This window comes from Capricornis sumatraensis, chromosome 3 (assembly GCF_032405125.1).
Source record: "Capricornis sumatraensis isolate serow.1 chromosome 3, serow.2, whole genome shotgun sequence".
In the NCBI taxonomy this organism is placed as follows: domain Eukaryota; kingdom Metazoa; phylum Chordata; class Mammalia; order Artiodactyla; family Bovidae; genus Capricornis; species Capricornis sumatraensis.
In genome coordinates this window covers 55026764-55043805 of record NC_091071.1, presented here as the reverse complement: position 1 = coordinate 55043805, position 17042 = coordinate 55026764, and the positions used below count along the sequence as shown (strand labels likewise).

The following is a 17042-nucleotide window of genomic DNA, read 5'->3' as shown; positions in this document are numbered from 1 at the left end:
TTGAGATTTGGATATATTGAATGTGAGTTGATTGTGAGAAATCCCTGTGGATTATAACTAAAGTTTAGATTTCAAATTTCGAAGTCCTAAGCATATGGGTGACATTAAGACAAATAAAGCATATGTAAAAGAAGAGTGTAATGATTAAGAAACTGTCTCTTGGGCCACTATTTAATACTGACCTTCTTTAATCTTTGAAAAAATGGGATAATTGATGAGGTTGTTAAAAACATTAATGCACAAACTGTTTAGCACAGTACCTAGAGTTAGCAGATTCTCAATAAATAGTAGGTATTATTATTAAATGGCCCCAAAAATAAAAGGATAAGAATAGATCAAGCAATCTAAGGAGCTAAGTCCAAATTCCTAACATCAGATACAGTCTCTGCTTTCAAAGTTCTCAGATCCTAGTTAGCTCCCTGAAGGAAGGACCATATTTTTCCTCATCATTGTATCCTAAGTTCCCAGCTCAGATGACTGGCCCAAAGGAGCCAGGCACTTGATAAATTTTTGCTGGAAGATTGAGAGGATGAAAAAGAGGCCCACAGGAAAACACAAGAGAGGCAGACAATAGGGACAGGAAGAAAGAAAAAAGAAAGAGAGCTAGAAATGAAAGAGGGAGACTAGAAGAGGAGGGAGGATAATAAGTTATGTGGAACTTGGAGTGGATTGGGAAGAGGTTATGGACACCTGGGGATGGGGTGTGATCACAGTTTACAAGGGAGCCATGTGTATTTGTCAGTCCTAGCTGAGTGCAGAACTGATGCTTTTGAAGTGTGGTGTTGGAGAAGACTCTTGAGAGTCCCTTGGACTGGAAGGAGATCCAACCAGTCCATCCTAAAGGAGATCAGTCCTGGGTGTTCATTGGAAGGACTGATGTTGAAGCTGAAACTCCAGTACTGTGTCCACCTGATGCAAAGAGCTGATTCATTGGAAAAGACCCTGATGCTGGGAAAGATTGAGGGCAGGAGGAGAAGGGGACAGACAGGATGAGATGATTGGATGGCATCACTGACTCAATGGGCATGGGTTTGGGTGGACTCCAGGAGTTGGTGATAGACAGGGAGGCCTGGCGTGCTGCGGTTCATAGGATCGCAAAGAGTCGGACATGACTGAGAAACTGAACTGAACTGGCTCTAGAATGGGCTGCACAATCACTCTTGTTTGTTTTCTGCATAGAACCAAACCTTCTTGGAGAAGAGGAGAAATTAGCCAGCTAATGCGCCAGTGAAGTTCTGTAAGTTTTGATTTTGGTTTGGTGTGGCTGAGGGCTGTAGGGTTCGTAGAGAAATATGTCGCCCTCGGCACTCAGGGACCAGGCGCCGCGTCCTGATTTCCCGGCTCTCAGTGCGCGAGGGGCTCGCCCTCAGGAGGGCGCTCTGCTCTTCGTAGTCGAGCACCCGCACGTTCGGAGCCTGGAACGCTGCGAGGGTGGGCCTCTGGGACGCAGGATACTGGTCATTCGGTTCGGTGGGGACGGAGGGACGACGACCGGGACGGGGTGAGACGGGAGGACAGTGGGGGCACAGAGGGGCCCAGGCCGGCTATGGAGCTGTACCTTAGCGCCTGCTCCAAGGCTGCCGATGTTGCAGCCACCAAGACGGCCACCAGCGGCCTGACCACGGAAAGCCAGCAGTGCGGAGACGTGAGTGGCCCCCAGGCTGGTCAGCTCTGTCCTCCTCTGCTGGGCCTCCAGCCTGGGAGGAACGGGCGGGGAGGGTGGCGAATAGTCACGTGCCTGCGGTGAGGCCCGTAACCGTCCGGCTTCCAAGGCCCTCAAGCAGCAACGCCGCAGGAGGCGGGGCTGGGCGGGTGCTGGCGCAACCGGCTGTGGCGCTGTCGAGGGAGCTGGTGACTGGAAAGCAAGGTCTTCCAGGCTGCCTGGCAGGGCGGGACCTTTCCGTTCCTTCCTTCCTCAGGATTGGAGTAGCAGTTAAGTTGGCCTAAAATAACATAATTTAAGGAACGACAAAATCCAATTGTATCCGACAGGGTGAACACAAAACTCAATTTTCGGGGGTCGGAGCAACTCAGCTACTGGATCTGCCTCTTGGGGTCAAGCTGCCTGTGATCCCGGGAAGCAATAGTTTATACTATACCACAAAATTAAATGAGAAGGTAAGGTGATGTTTAATTTTCTTACATTGACTTCATTCTTTTCTGAAAATTAAGTGTTAGCTGCTCAGTTGTGGCTGACTCTTTGCGACCCCATGGACTGTAGCCTATCAGGCTCCTTTGTCCATGGAATTCTACAGAAAAGAATAGTGGAGTGGGTTGCCATTTTCTTCTCCAACAGGTCTTCCCCACACAGAGATATAACCCTCAAGTAGCTCTGATGGAATCCACCTGCAATTCAGGAGACCCAGGTTCAATCTTATCCTTTGCTCTTCTCCCCAGCTATGAACTTGGACCATCTTTCAAGATTTCTTTTCAACTGTTACAGCCTTTATTTCCTTAGAATTAGCATTTTCCTTGGTTTGTATAAGTCTACCCAATACTATAATTTTATAACTTAAATTTTACTAGGTTATAGTGTGTATGCCCCTCAAACCCTTCCATATTTTTAGTCCTCAATGTAATGTGAAAGTGAAAGTGAAGTCGCTCAGTCGTGTCCAACTCTTTGTGATCCCATGGACTGTAGCCTACCAGCCTTCTCCCTCCATGGGATTCTCCAGGCAAGAGTACTGGAGTGGGTTGCCATGTATATCCCTCAAACCCTTCCATGTTTTTAGTCCTCAGTGTAATACCCTCCCTGAAACCTCCCCACTCCTTAATTCAGTAATTAACAGGGCAGGAAGTGCAATGCATTCTTTTTAACCGGTTGCTTTGATCAATATGGCAAAAAATTCTACTGGAAAGAATTTTCATTTAACCGCCATGCGTGTATTCTAAGTTGTTTCAGTCATGTCCGACTCTTTGCGACTACATGGACTGTAGCCCACCAGGTTCCTCTGGCCGTGGGATTCTGCAGGCAAGAATACTGGAGTGGATTGCCACACTCTCTTCTAGCCGATTTTCCTGACCCAGCTATCAAACCCACCTGTGTTATGTTTCCTGCATTGGCAGACAGGTTCTTTACCACTAATGCTACCTGGGAAGCCCAACATAGTATCTGTGATGTCATCAGAAATGAGTAGAGCCCTCCATATTTGATCCTTGCCTAATAAACATAATTTCTTAAAAGTAAAACTTTGCTTTTGGAAGATGTATAACTTCACTTTTTTAAAAATAAATCTACTAGAATAGAGCAAATTACCTGAAAACATGATACCACACACAGTTTGATTGCCACACAAACCAGGTTTATGAAAGAATGCTCAACCTATATCTCTTATTATATAAACTTAGCCCTGTCTTCCAAATGCTTCCTCAAATATATTATTTGTTGTACTACCATTTTCTCTATCCAATATTAATTCAGTTGTCCAGTAGTTTTTAAAAAGACATTTTCTATTCTTTATTATATTCATTTCCCTCAAATTCTTCATTTAACCATAATTAGGCAAAATTTCCCTGAAGACTGACTTTGTGATAGCCTTCTTTTTCTTTCAGTAAAATCTCAATGAAATACTGCCTTATATTTACACTGTATTTTTTCACACAGTTGTTTTAATTGACAGCAGAAGGATTACCTGACACTAAGGAATGGGTTTATATAAAAGATGTTCTTTGTTTAGAGATCAGTAGCCCAGGGTTGATTTTGAGAAACACAGACCATCAGAGGAACCAGAGATCAAATTGCCAACATCCACTGAATCATAGAAAAAGCAAGAAAGTTCCAGGAAAATATCTACTTCTACTTTATTGACTATGCCAAAGCCTTTGGCTGTGTGGATCACAACAAACTATGGAAAATTCCTAAACAGATGGGACTACCAAACCACCTAACCTGCCTCCTGAGAAATCTGTGTATAGGTCAAGAAGCAACAGTTAGAACCAGACATGGAACAACAGATGGTTCCAAATTGGGAAAGAAGTACATCAAGGCTGTATATTGTCACCCTGCTTATTTAACTTATATGCAGAGTACATCATGAGAAATGCTGGACTGCATGAAGCACAAGCTGGAATCAAGATTACTGGGAGAAAAAAGAAAATCAATAACCTCAGATATGCAGGTGACACCACCGTTATGGCAGAAAGCAAAGAACTAAAGAGGCTCTTGGTGAAAGTGAAAGAGGAGAGTGAATGGCTTGAAACTCAACATTCCTAAAATAAAGATCATGGCATCCGATCTCATCACTTCATGGCAAATTAATGGGGAAACAATAAAAACAGGGAAATTTTTTATTTTCTTGAGCTCAAAAATCCCTAAAGATGGTGACTGCAGCCATGAAATTAAAAGACACTTGCTCCTAGGAACAAAAGCTAGGACCAACCTGGACAGCATATTAAAAAGCAGAGATATTACTTTGCCAACAAAGGTTTGTCTTGTCAAAGCTATGGTTTTTCAAATAGTCATGTATGAATGTGAGATTTGGACTATAAAGAAAGCTGAGTGCTAAAGAATTGATGCCTTGAACTCTGGTGTTGGAGAAGACTCTTGAGACTCCGTTGGTTTGCAAGGAGATGCAACTGATCCAAAGGAAATCAGTCCTGAATATTCATTGGAAGGACTAAGTTGAAACTGAATCTCCATTACTTTGGCCATCTGATGCAAATAACTGACTCATTGGAAAAGACCCTGATGCTGGGAAAGATTGAAGGTAGGAGGAGAAGGGGAAGACAGGATGATATGGTTGGATGGTATCATGGACTCGATGGACATGAGTTTAAGTAAGCTCCAGGAGTTGGGAAGCCTGTCATGCTGAAGTCCATGGGGTCGCAAAGGGTCAGAAATGACTGAGCGACTGAACTGAGCTGAGACTATCGAAGCTAAAATTTAGTATATAAAATACAGTGGAAGTGACAAATAGATTCAAGGGATTAGATCTGATAGACATTGTCCCAGAAGAACTATGGATGGAGGTTTGAGACATTGTACAGGAGATAGTGATGAAGAGCATCCCCAAGGAAAAGAAAAGGCAAAATGGTTGTCTGTGGAGGCCTTGCAAATACCTGAGGAAAAAGAAGCTAAAGGCCAAGGAGAAAAGGAAAGCTATACCCCTTGAATTCAGAGTTCCACAGAATAGCAAGGAGATAAGAAAACCTTCCTCAGTGATCAATGCAAAGAAATAGAGGGAAACAATAGAATGGGAAAGACTAGTGATCTCTTCAAGAAAATTAGAGATACCAAGGGAACATTTCATGCAAAGATGGGCACAATAAAGGTCAGAAACGGTATGGACCTAACAGAAGCAGAAGATATTAAGAAGAGGTGCCAAGAATACACAGAAGAACTATACAAAAAAGATCTTCATCACCCAGATAACCATGATGCTGTGATCACTCACCTAGAGCCAGACATCCTGGAATGTGAAGTCAAGTGGGCCTTAGGAAGCATCACTATGAACAAAGCTAGTGGAGGTGATGGAATTCCAGCTGAGCTATTTCAAGTCCTAAAAGATGATGCTGTGAAAGTGCTGCACTCAACATGCTAGCAAATTTGGAAAACCCTGCAGTGGCCACAGGACTGAAAAAGGTCAGTTTTTATTCTAGTCCCAAAGAAGGTCAATGCCAAAGAATGTTCAATCCACTGCACAATTGCACTCATCTCACATGCTAGCAAAGTAATGCTCAAAATTCTTGAAATCAGGCTCCAACAGTATGTGAACGATGATCTTCCAGATGTTAAAGCTGGGTCTAGAAAAGTCAGAGGAACCAGAGATCAAATTGCCAACATCCACTGGATATAGAAGGAGAAAGAAAATACCAGAAAAACATCTACTTCTGCTTTATTGATTACACCAAAGCTTCTGACTGTGTAGATGACAACAAACTGTGCAAAATTCTTAAAGAGATGGGAATACCTGACCACCTTACCTGCCTCCTGAGAAATCTGTATGCAGGTCAAGAAGCAACAGTTAGAATTGGACATGGAACAACAGACTTGTTCTAAATAGGGAAAGGAGTATGTCAGGGCTGTATATTGGCACCCTGGTAATTTAATTTCTATGCAGAGTACATTATGTGAAATGCTGGCTGAATGAAGCCCAAGCTGGAATCAAGAATACTGGGAGAAATATCTATAACCTCAGATACACAGATGACACCACCCTACTACTACTACTACTACTACTAAGTTGTTTCAGTCGTGTCCGACTCTGTGCGACCCCATAGATGGCTGCCCACCAGGCTCTGCCGTCCCTGGGATTCTCCAGGCAAGAACACTTGAGTGGGTTGTCATTTCCTTTTCCAATGCATGGGAGGAAAAGTGAAAGTGAAGTCGCTCAGTGGTGTCCAACTCTTAGTGACCCCATGGAATGCAGCCCACCAGGCTCCTCCGTCCATGGGATTTTCCAGGCAAGAGTACTGGAGTGAGTTGCCATTGCCTTCTCCAGACACCACCCTATGGCAGAAATTGAAAAGGGACTAAAGAGCCTCTTGATGAAAGTGAAAGAGGAGACTGAAAAAGGTAGTGTAACACTCAACATTCATAAAACTAAGATCATGGCATCCCGTCCTATCACTTCATGGCAAATAGATGGGGAAACAATGGAAACAATGAAGGATTTTCTTTTGGGGGGGCTCCAAAATCACTGTGGATAGTGATAGCCATGAATTAAAAAACACTTGCTCCTTGGAAAAAAACTATGACCATCCTAGAGAGCCTATTAAAAAGCAGAGACATTACTTTGCTGACAATGGCCTGTCTAGTCAAAGCTGTGGTTTTTCCAGTAGTCATGTATAGATGTGAGAGTTGAACTATAAAGAAAACTGAGCACCGATAAATTGATGCTTTTGAACTGTGGTGTTTCAGAAGACTCTTGAGAGTCCCTTGGACTGCAAGGAGATCCAACCAGTCCATCCTAAAGGAAATGAGTAATGAATATTCACTGGAAGATCTTATGCTGTAGCCGAAACTCCAATACTTTAGCCACCTGATGCAAAGAATTGACTCCTTGGAAAAGACCCTGATGCTGGAAAGATTGAAGGGAGGAGGAGAAGGGGACGACAGAGGATAAGATGGGTGGATGGCATCATCGGCTCAATGCACATGAGTTTGAGCAAACTCCGGTAGTTGATGGACAGAGAAGCCTGGCGTTCTGCAGTTCCCAGGGTCTCAAAAAGTCGGACATGACTGAGCAACTGAACTGAACTGAATATCTAAAAGAAGTTGACAGCTAAATATCAACCTCTAAAAGAAACAATCCACTTCCTGACTCATGACTCATGATTCATGATAGTTGATTGTTTTCCTTAGAGAAAGATGCGGATTTCACTTCTGGTCTCACTGAATTTATGACATTGCCCTATGGAATTCATCCCCCCCCCCTTTCTTAGAGAATCTTTGGTAATTAGGGAATTCTGCTTTATAACTTAGATGCCTTGGAAGAGAGTAAGTCTAGTATTAAGCAAATTGTCAGAAATTTGTCAAGGAAACTTTTAAATGGATAAGGCATCCTAGCATCCTGTCAGCTCCCCAATCTCCCTCTTTTTTCACATAAGCATCCTCAAATTAACTTGAGGGAGTTCTTTTTAGGGTCCCACCCAAGCCAGGCTCTTTAGTGTTCAGAATCTGACTGAGGAGGCTACTGCCAGACAGAACACAGACTGAACACAAATTGGTACCTGCAGACAGATACCAGTGTACAAATATGCATAGTGTGTCAGGCCACAGAATTTGAATAGCATGCCTGAACAGGGCATGGTGTGCTCTCAGGTTTGCCACATCTCCCACACATTCCAGTTGCCTTTCACTTGAGACAGTTCCTACTTTAACTTTAGACTAAAAATTTCTGTTGTCTGGCCAAGACAATCTAAAGGATAGTATAAATATAGGATACGAAGACAACATTTGGATGACTTCTGCACCTACTTCTAGCCTCTCCTTTTCCTCTTTCAGAGGTTCTCCCATTCCCTATTATCACTATCCTGCTACTGAAAGTTTTTTGAAAAATGAACTAAGTACTGACGTCCCCCCTGGCAGATTTTAAAGATTGCCTTGCCTTGGTAATGTTTTAACTTACAGATGAATTAAATTATTCATGTTTCCTCTAAAGTAACAGATAAACTAACATGACTATTAGTTATTTTCCTTCTTTGATACGGTAATAGCTATTTCATAAGGTTGTATTTGGCATGGAGAAATCTCAATCCCTAGCATTATTCTTTATAATTGATTCTTCAATATATTGAACTTTATAATATAGAGTAGTAACTTTTCCCTGACTGTAGCACTCAGAAATCATTGTTTCTTTGATAAGAGTTCAAAATGCAATAACTCTTTAATTCATCATCTTTAACATCTGAGTTTTACTTCTCATTTTTTTTTTCCAAAGTTGTTTCAGCAAATCTTTGTGGAAGATTTTCTGTTTTTCTTTACTGTTAGAATATGAGATACAGAGGATGAGATGGCTGGATGGCATCACCTACTTGATGGACGTGAATTTGAGTGGACTCCAGGAGTTGGTGATGGACAGGGAGTCCTGGCATGCTGCAATTCATGGGGTCGCAAAGAGTTGGACACTACTGAGCAACTGAACTGAGCTGAACTGAATGATATTGATATTATCCCTTTATCCTTTGAATGCAGTTTCTGGATCTGGAGGAGGGAAGAGGAAAAGAGAGAGTCTTAGTTTGGGCTTTATACATTAAAACAAAGTTTATACTTTCCACTTTCTTTTCATTTCCTCCTTCCTTTTCTAACTTTGGGCCCGGGACTGATAAAGATGGGGGGATTAATTGAGTGAAGGTGGGGTTTTAGGATAATTCAGGTTAGTGAAGTAAAAAGGTAGGGATATGCAATTAACACTGCCCATTCCAAATTCTTTTTCTGATTTTCTCCCACTTCACGTTCTTACATGCTTTATTTTCTATGAATAGTCTGGTTATTTGAATAGAGTGATATTTAAAAGAGAAATTGATTAATTCTACATTTATAATATGCTTAAATTTCTTGTTTGCAGCTTTTTCGACCTTCTTATGGTTTTAACCTGACTGATCCTTACTGTCGACTTTTGGAAAACCAATATAAAAGTCTCCATGATCCACATTTAAGAGCCTACCATAAGCGTAAAGACATCTTGAGAAGATTAAAGAAAGGTGGTTACATCACTAGCAATAATAAAGTGAGTTGAAGATAACTTTTTTTAATTTAAATTTATTTATTTTAATTGGAGGCTAATTACTTTACAATACTGTATTGGTTCTGCCACATCAATCATTGAAAACCTCTAAGATTTGATAAAAGCTTGTTGCTGTTCCTCATGGGGGACCTGGATCACCTTTAATTTGATCAAAAGAGATACTTAATGGAAAATTCCATGAAATCAATCAGTATTTGGGTCAAAGAAAATCAGACAGTAGTTGTTTTCCAAGTGAAACTACTTCTTCCTTTAACTTATTTTCCTTGAAATATCAAAAGATATTTATAAATATCTTATTTATAAATAATTTGAAGATATAAAAAGAATTTTCCCAACTGTATCATAGTTTTCTTTGTCTCTAATGACACTGTATGCTTGTCGAGGATTATGTCCCATGTACTTTTTAAAAAATTAAGAGAAAATAAGAACCTAGAAAAATCAGCTTGATACCGTCCTATTACACTCTGTTCTTATTGAGGTTGAACATAATTATTACATTGGTATTTTATTTTAATAACTTTATGTACTCAATTCCTTACCATGGCATAAGTCATATAAATAAAGTAATGCTATTTGAATAGCAATTTCCTGTTGATTAAAAATTCTAGAGAGATTACAAATTGTTACAAAATTGTTAGCAGTTTTTTACTCAGTAACAATATTATTTTACTTCTATAAAGTAATTGCTTTGATTTTTAGATATTCTTATTTATATATTTTTCTTATTATTTTGTGTTTTTTTAGGTTGTATGTACCTTGAGGGAATTGAATAAATACAGGCAATATCTTACCAGTTTAAAATTAGACTTTGAAAGAAACTATATAAGAGAACAAGTAAGTTAAATATTTAAATTTGGTTTCTGTACATGGGGTTTGGAACAAAGGTTTGCTTATGGGCAGAGTATTTTCTTATAATATTCTACCTTTAATTGTGGCAACCTAAATAATTTCTCCAGGTAAAAATTTAGAGCTGAAGAAAATATTTTGAGGTTGCTATTTTGGGCCAAGAAAGGGAAAGGGACCAGGTCATCTATTAATATGCCAGTGGTATCTGGCAAAATTTAATAATTAGATTGTTACTAGGATATGCCCCATCCAGCTGATTTGGGACCAATTAGAAGAGTCTGTTGTGGCAGCAAGATTCTTAGGCTGGAGTCCAAAACAACTTAAGTAACAGGAAAGGAACCATATGAATAGTTATAACATCCTAAAAATGCAAAGAACATGTAACATGTGAGCCTCTGCCCATGTGTGTGTAAGTGAATTCAAACTTTAGAGTCATGTGCTGGATAAAAATGAAAAAGCTACACATATGTGAGTTTTACAGATTTATGTTCCAAAGTCAAAAATTGTATGGAAATGAAGATAATTCTCCTATACTTTTAAGTGTTCTCTATTTCCCCTCATTTCCTCCTTTGTGTTGGGAGTGTCTCCTCCACTTCTTCCATTTTTTTTTAATTAATTTCTTTAGAATGGATAGAAAAATAAGCTGAAATATTTTTTATTTTCAGAAACAGAAATCTTTATTTTGATTCAGTTGTCCATATCTACAGTGGATTCAAAATAGATTTAAATGCAGTTAAAAGGAATTACTTATTTACAAAGTATGGGAATTTCACTAAACATTAAATATTAAAAAAGCAGATCAAAAGACATTTTTATTTCTGGGAAATGTTAAAAAATTGTATATACATATATACACATCCATATATACATATATATATATATATGTTACACACACTTTTTTTAATAGAAAATGCTTGCAAAACAAGTAAATAAACTACAGGAAGACAATCAAATACCTGGACGTTCTGATGTTACACAGTTCCAAAATTGGTTGTTACAGGAAGGCACCCCATCTATTAAGGACCAAGAACGATTAATAAGGCACAGGTGAGATTGAAGTTAATACATATTTTATGTATATATTGTGGATCCAAATAAGTTACAAAATGCTAGAAATAATTGAAGCTAAGAGTTTTTTTAAAGTACGGGATGCTGTTTAACTTCACTATTTCAGTATGGCTAGAAAGGGAGACCAAAAGGTCCAAGAATTGGGAATTCTGGTGCCAAGGCTATAAACATGAATTTCTGCTAGAGAAGATACAGTTTCTGGGAGTCCAGAAGGTAATCCAAGCTGCTAACTGAATAAATAATCAAATACAAAATTCATCCTATAGTTGGAAATGGAGGGAACGTATCTTTAGCACATGATTTTAATAATAATTTTTTATTGGGTTATCTTTAAGAGCTGGCAGCATTGTTTGAGGAAATTAATGCAAATTCAAAAAAGGAGAGTAGATATAGCTTTGATACTGATAAAACATGTGTGATTGCTTAAAAAATCTGCAAGCTCTTTGTTGTTGTTGTGGCTGTTCAGTTGCCAAGTCGTGTCCGACTCTTCACGACCCCATGGACTGCAGCATATTAGGCTTCCCTGTCCTTCACCATCTCCTGGAGTTTGCCCAAGTTCATGTCCATTGCATTGGTGATGCCATTCAACAGTCTCATCCTCTGTCACCTTCTCCTTCAGCCAACAGTCTTTCCCAGCATCAGGGTCTTTTCCAATGAGTCAGCTGTTTGAATCAGGTGGCCAATATAGTCGAGCTTCAGCATCACTCATTTCTAATGAATGTTCAGAGCTTGCTTCCTTTAAGATTGACTGGTTTGATCTCCTTGCTTTCCAAGAGACTCTCAAGAGTCTTTTCCAGCATCACAGTTTGAAAGATTCAGTTCTTCAGCACTCTGCCTTCTATATTGTCCAGTTCTAACATCTGTACATGACTACTGGAAAGACCATAGCCTTGACTATATGGGCCTTTGTTGGCAAAGGGATGTTTTTGCTTTTTAACATACTATCTAGGTTTTTCATAGCTTTCTTGCCAAGAAGTACTCATCTTCTAATTTCATGGTTTCAGTTACCATCAGCAGTGGTTTTAGAGCCCATGAAAAGGAAACCTGTCACTGTTCCACCTTTTTATCTTCTATTTGCCATGAAGTAATGGGACCGGATGCCAGAATCTTAGTTTTATTAATATTGAGTTTTAAGTTGGTGTGTTCACTCATCTCCTTCACCCTCATCAAGAGGCTTTTTAGTTCCTCTTTGCTTTCTGCCATTAGAGTGGTATTATCTGTATATCAGAGGTTGATATTTCTCCCAGAATCTTGATTGCAGCTTGTAACTCATCCAGCCTGGCGTTTCTCATGATATGCTCTGCGTATAAGTTAAATAAACAGGGTGACAATAAACAGCCTAAAGGAGAAATCATACTCCTTTCTCAATCATGAACCAGTCAGCTGTGCCATACAGGGTTCTAATCTTTGCTTCTTGACGTGCACACAGGTTCCTCAGGAGACAGATTAAAATGGTCTTGGTATTCCCATCTCTTTAAGGGTTTTCAACAGTTTTGTTATGATCCACACAGTTAAAGGCTTTAGCATAGTCAATGAAACAGGTAGATTTTTTTTTCTGGAATTCGCTTGCTTTCTCTATGGTTCAGCAAATACTGGCAATTTGATCTTTGGTTCCTCTTGCCTTTTCTAAACCAAGTTTGAACATCTGGAAGTTCCTTGGTTCATGTAATGTTGAAGCTTAGCTTGGAGAATTTTGAGCATAAACTTAGTGGCATGGGAGATGTGTGCAATTGTCTGGTGATTTGAACATTCTTTAGTACTTCATTTCTTGGGAACTGGGAGGAGGATTGATCCTTCCTAGTCCTGGGGCCACTGATGGATTTTCCAAATTTGTTGCCCTAAAGAGTGCAGCACTTTAATAGCATCATCTTTCAGGATTTTAAAAAGCTCTGCTGGAATTCCATCACCTTCACTAGCTTTATTGACAGCAGTGCTTTCTAAGGCTGACTTGACTTCATACTCCAGATTGTCTGGCTCTGAGTGAGAGACTGCACCATTGTGGTTATCTGGGTCATGAAGATCTTTTTGTACAGTTCTTCTGTGTATTCTTTCCATCTCTTCTTGATCTCTTCTGCTTCTGTTATGCCTTTACTGTTTCTGTCCTTTTTTGTGCCCATCTTTAGATGAAATGTTCCTTTGATAATTTCCAGTTTTCTTGAAGAGCTCTTCTAGTCTTAAACTCTTTCTATTGTTTTCCTCTATTTCTTTGCATTGCTCATTGACGAATGCCTTCTTGTCTTTCCTTGCTATTCTCTGGTACTCTGCATTTAGTTGGGTATACCTTTGCCATTTCTCCCTTGCTTTTTGCTTCTCTTCTTTCCTCAGCTTTGTGTAAAGCCTTCTCAGATAACCACTTTGCCTTCTTGCATTTCTTTTTCTTGGCATGGTTTTGTTCTCTGCCTTCTGTACTGTATTACAGATCTCTGTCCCTAGTTCTTCAGGAACTCTGGTTGCTAGATCTAATCCCTTGAATATATTCATTACCTCCACTGTATATTCATAGCGGATGTAATTTAAGTTGTTTTTGACTGGCCTAGTTGTTTCCCCTACATTCTTTAATCGGAACTGATGATCTGAGCCACAGTCAGCTTCAGTTCTTGTTTTTGCTGATTGAATACAGCTTTTTCATTATCAGCTCCAAAGAATGTAATCAATCTGATTTCAGTATTGACCATTGGTAATGTCCATGTGTAAGGTCATCTCTTGTGTTGTTAAAAAAGGGTGGTTGCTATGATCAGTGTGTTCTCTTGACAGAATTCTGTTAGCCTTTGCTCTGCTTCATTTTGTATTCTAAGACCAAACTTGCCCGTTATTCCAGGGATCTTTTGTCTTCCTACTTTTGCATTCCAATCCCCTATAATGAACATAATATCTTTTGGAGGAGGGGTGTTAATTCTAGGAGGTCTTCTAGGTCTTCATAGAACCGGTCAACTTCAGTTTATTTGGCATCAGTGGTTGGGGCATAGACTTGGATTACTGTGATGTTGAATGGTTTGCCTTGAAAACAAACCAAGATCATTCTGTCGTTTTTAAGCCTGCATCCAAATATTGCATATCATACTCTTTTGTTGATTATGAGGGCTACTCCATTTTTTTCTATGGTATTCTTTCCCTCAGTAATAGAAATAATGGTCATCTGAATTAAATTCACAGCTTCCTTTCCATTTCAGTTCACTGATTCCTAAGATGTCAGTGTTCACTTTTGCCATCTCCTGCTTGACCATATCCAATTTACCTTGATTCATGGACCTAACATTCCAGGTTCCTATCCAATACTTTTCTTTACAACATTGGAGTTTACTTTCATCACCAGACACATCCACAACCAAGCTTTGCTTTGGCCTAGATGCTTTCTTTCTGGAGCTATTAGTAGTTGTCCTCCTCTCTTCCCCAGTAGCATATTGGTCACCTTCCAACACGGGGAGCTCATCTTTTGATGTCATATTTTTTGGCCATTTTGTACATTTCTTGGAGTTCTCATGGCTAGTATACTGGAGTGGTTTGCCATTGCCTCCTCCAGTAGATCACATTTTGTCAGAACTCTCCACTATGATCTGTCCATTTTAGGTGGCCCTACATGGCATGGCTCATAGCTTCACTGAGTTATGCAAGCCCCTCCATCATGACAAGGCAGTGATCCATGAAGGGGCAAGCTCTTTAGATGCCATCTACTCATGTTCAATTATTACCTTTCCATGGTCAAGGCCATCACTTAGGAAGTGAAAATATATTTTATTTTTTTCCCTCCTCCTTCATTAGGCTGTGGAATTAAGCTGCATTTCCTTACTGCTATGTTCCATAGTAATTCTGTAGTACAGAGACATACCAGAGACCCAGACTATACATAGAAGATGTGTTCAAGGCCTTTTAAATTACAAGGGAATAAACCTACATCTTTTCTTAGAAAATCTAAATCATTTTCCAAATTTGAAGTCACTGTTTCAGTTATTTCAACCTTCTTTACAAACACATATTCTTAAACCTATTGTGAATATGTACTCTGCAAAATGTTTTTAATAAAATGCCCCACATTTATCCTTTGTTGGCTACAATAACATATATATATATAAAAGCTCAAGAAATAAAGCAAGCAAGGAGGTAGTTTTGGAATATCAAAGTAGATGATGTCATTGTAAGCAAAACTCTTAGTTCACCATGACTTACATTTGCTTTTACTTAGATATCTGGACATGATAAGGAAGGAGTTAGAACATCTTGAGCACACAGCTGAAGAGCAATGCCTGCTCCGAATGGATAGAGAAGAAAGACGACAGCGAGAACACGCAAGAAGAAAACTTAGTCTTCGTAGAAAAATTGAAGAGGTGAGAGACAGCAAATTTAAAATAGAGAAAAACTATGTACAGTTATTCATTTGTAAATAAGTTGAGCTGTCCATCATGCTTCTTCAGGTAATGTCAGGTCTAAACATTTTACCCCACATTGATGTTTCTCCACAGCTGTAATCATAAGTTGTTACTTAAAGATGACACCACACACTGTGCGTATGAGCCAGTATCTGCTCTTAAAGTGATGATTGGGAAAGTTACTAGATACTGTTTTACTCCATTATAGCCCTCAGTGTGGAGAGGAAAACATTTTAAATTTAGATTTAGTACATTCCTAATAAGAGTGCAGTAAAGAAAGCCCATTCTAGAGCCAATGAATGATTTTATTAGGTTAGTGCAAAAGTAATTGCAATTTTGCATTGCTGAATGTTGCTATTTGATGTTGGAATGCATTCTTAAGTAAATATGGTTATGTTATATATCATTTAAATGTAAATTTCTTCCTTTCATGTTTTTTTTTTTTTTTGCTAATGACTTATTACTTGCTGTTTATTTAATTTATTTTAGACTAGGGAAATGATTGAAAGAGGTCAATCCTAATCCCAATTCCCAAGAAGGGCAGTACTAAAGAATGTTCAAGTCACCAGATAGTTGTACTCATGCTAATAAGGCTCTGCTCAAATTCCTGCGTGCTAGGCTTCAGTATTACATGAACCGAGAACTTCCAGATGTTTAAACTGGGTTTAGAAAAGGCAAAGGACTAGAGATCTAAATGTCAACATTTGCTGGATCATAATTTGCTGGTTCCAAATAAGGAAAGGAGTACGTCAAGGGTATATATTGTCACCCTGCTTATTTAACTTATATGCAGAGTACATCATGAAAAATGCTGGGCTGGATGAAACACAAGTTGAAATCAAGATTGCCAGGAGAAATATCAGTAGCCTCAGATATACAGATGACATCACCCTTATGGCAGAAATCAAAGAACTGAAGAGCCTCTTGATGAAAGTGAAAGAAGAGAGTGAAAAAGTTGGCTTAAAACTCAACATTCAGAAAACCTAAGATCATGGCATCTGGTCCCAGCACTCATGGCAAAATAGATGGGGAAACAGTGAAAACAGTGACAGACCTTTTTTGGGGGGAGGGGGCTCCAAAATCACTGCAGATGGTGACTGTAGCCATGAAATTAAAAGATGCTTGCTCCTTGGAAGAAAAGCTAGGACCAAACCTAGACAGCATATTAAAAAGCAGAGACACTACTGTGCCAACAAAGTTCCATTTAGTCAAAGCTATGGTTTTCCAGTAGTCATGTATGGATGTGAGAGCTGGACTATAAAGAAAGCTGAGCGCCAAAGAATTGATGCTTTTGAACTGTGGTGTTGGAGAAGACTCTTGAGAGTCCCTTGGACTGCACGGAGTTCAAATCAATCAAACCTAAAGGAAATCAGTCAATCCTAAAGGAAAGCATGTTGGGCAGCTTAATATTCATTGGAAGGATGGATGCTGAAGCTGAAACCCCAATACTTTGGTCACCTGATGCAAAGAACTGATTCATTGAAAGAGACCTTGATGCTGGACAAGAAGGGTACAACAGAGGATAAGATGATTGGATGGCATCATCAACTCAATAGACATGAGTTTGAGCAAGTTT

At 39.4% G+C, this 17042-nt stretch overlaps 1 protein-coding gene across 1 annotated transcript in view; it reads left to right on the top strand.

Annotated features, from left to right (window-relative positions):
• The first annotated feature begins 1546 nt into the window (after positions 1 to 1546).
• FSIP2 (fibrous sheath interacting protein 2) overlaps positions 1547 to 17042 on the top strand; it is a 140620-nt gene continuing 125124 nt past the window's right edge. The window contains exons 1-6 of the mRNA XM_068968447.1: positions 1547 to 1645; positions 1993 to 2118; positions 9009 to 9170; positions 9933 to 10022; positions 10942 to 11081; positions 15283 to 15424. Coding sequence (XP_068824548.1) covers positions 1547 to 1645; positions 1993 to 2118; positions 9009 to 9170; positions 9933 to 10022; positions 10942 to 11081; positions 15283 to 15424 — 759 coding nt within the window. The remainder of the gene's footprint in view (positions 1646 to 1992; positions 2119 to 9008; positions 9171 to 9932; positions 10023 to 10941; positions 11082 to 15282; positions 15425 to 17042) is intronic.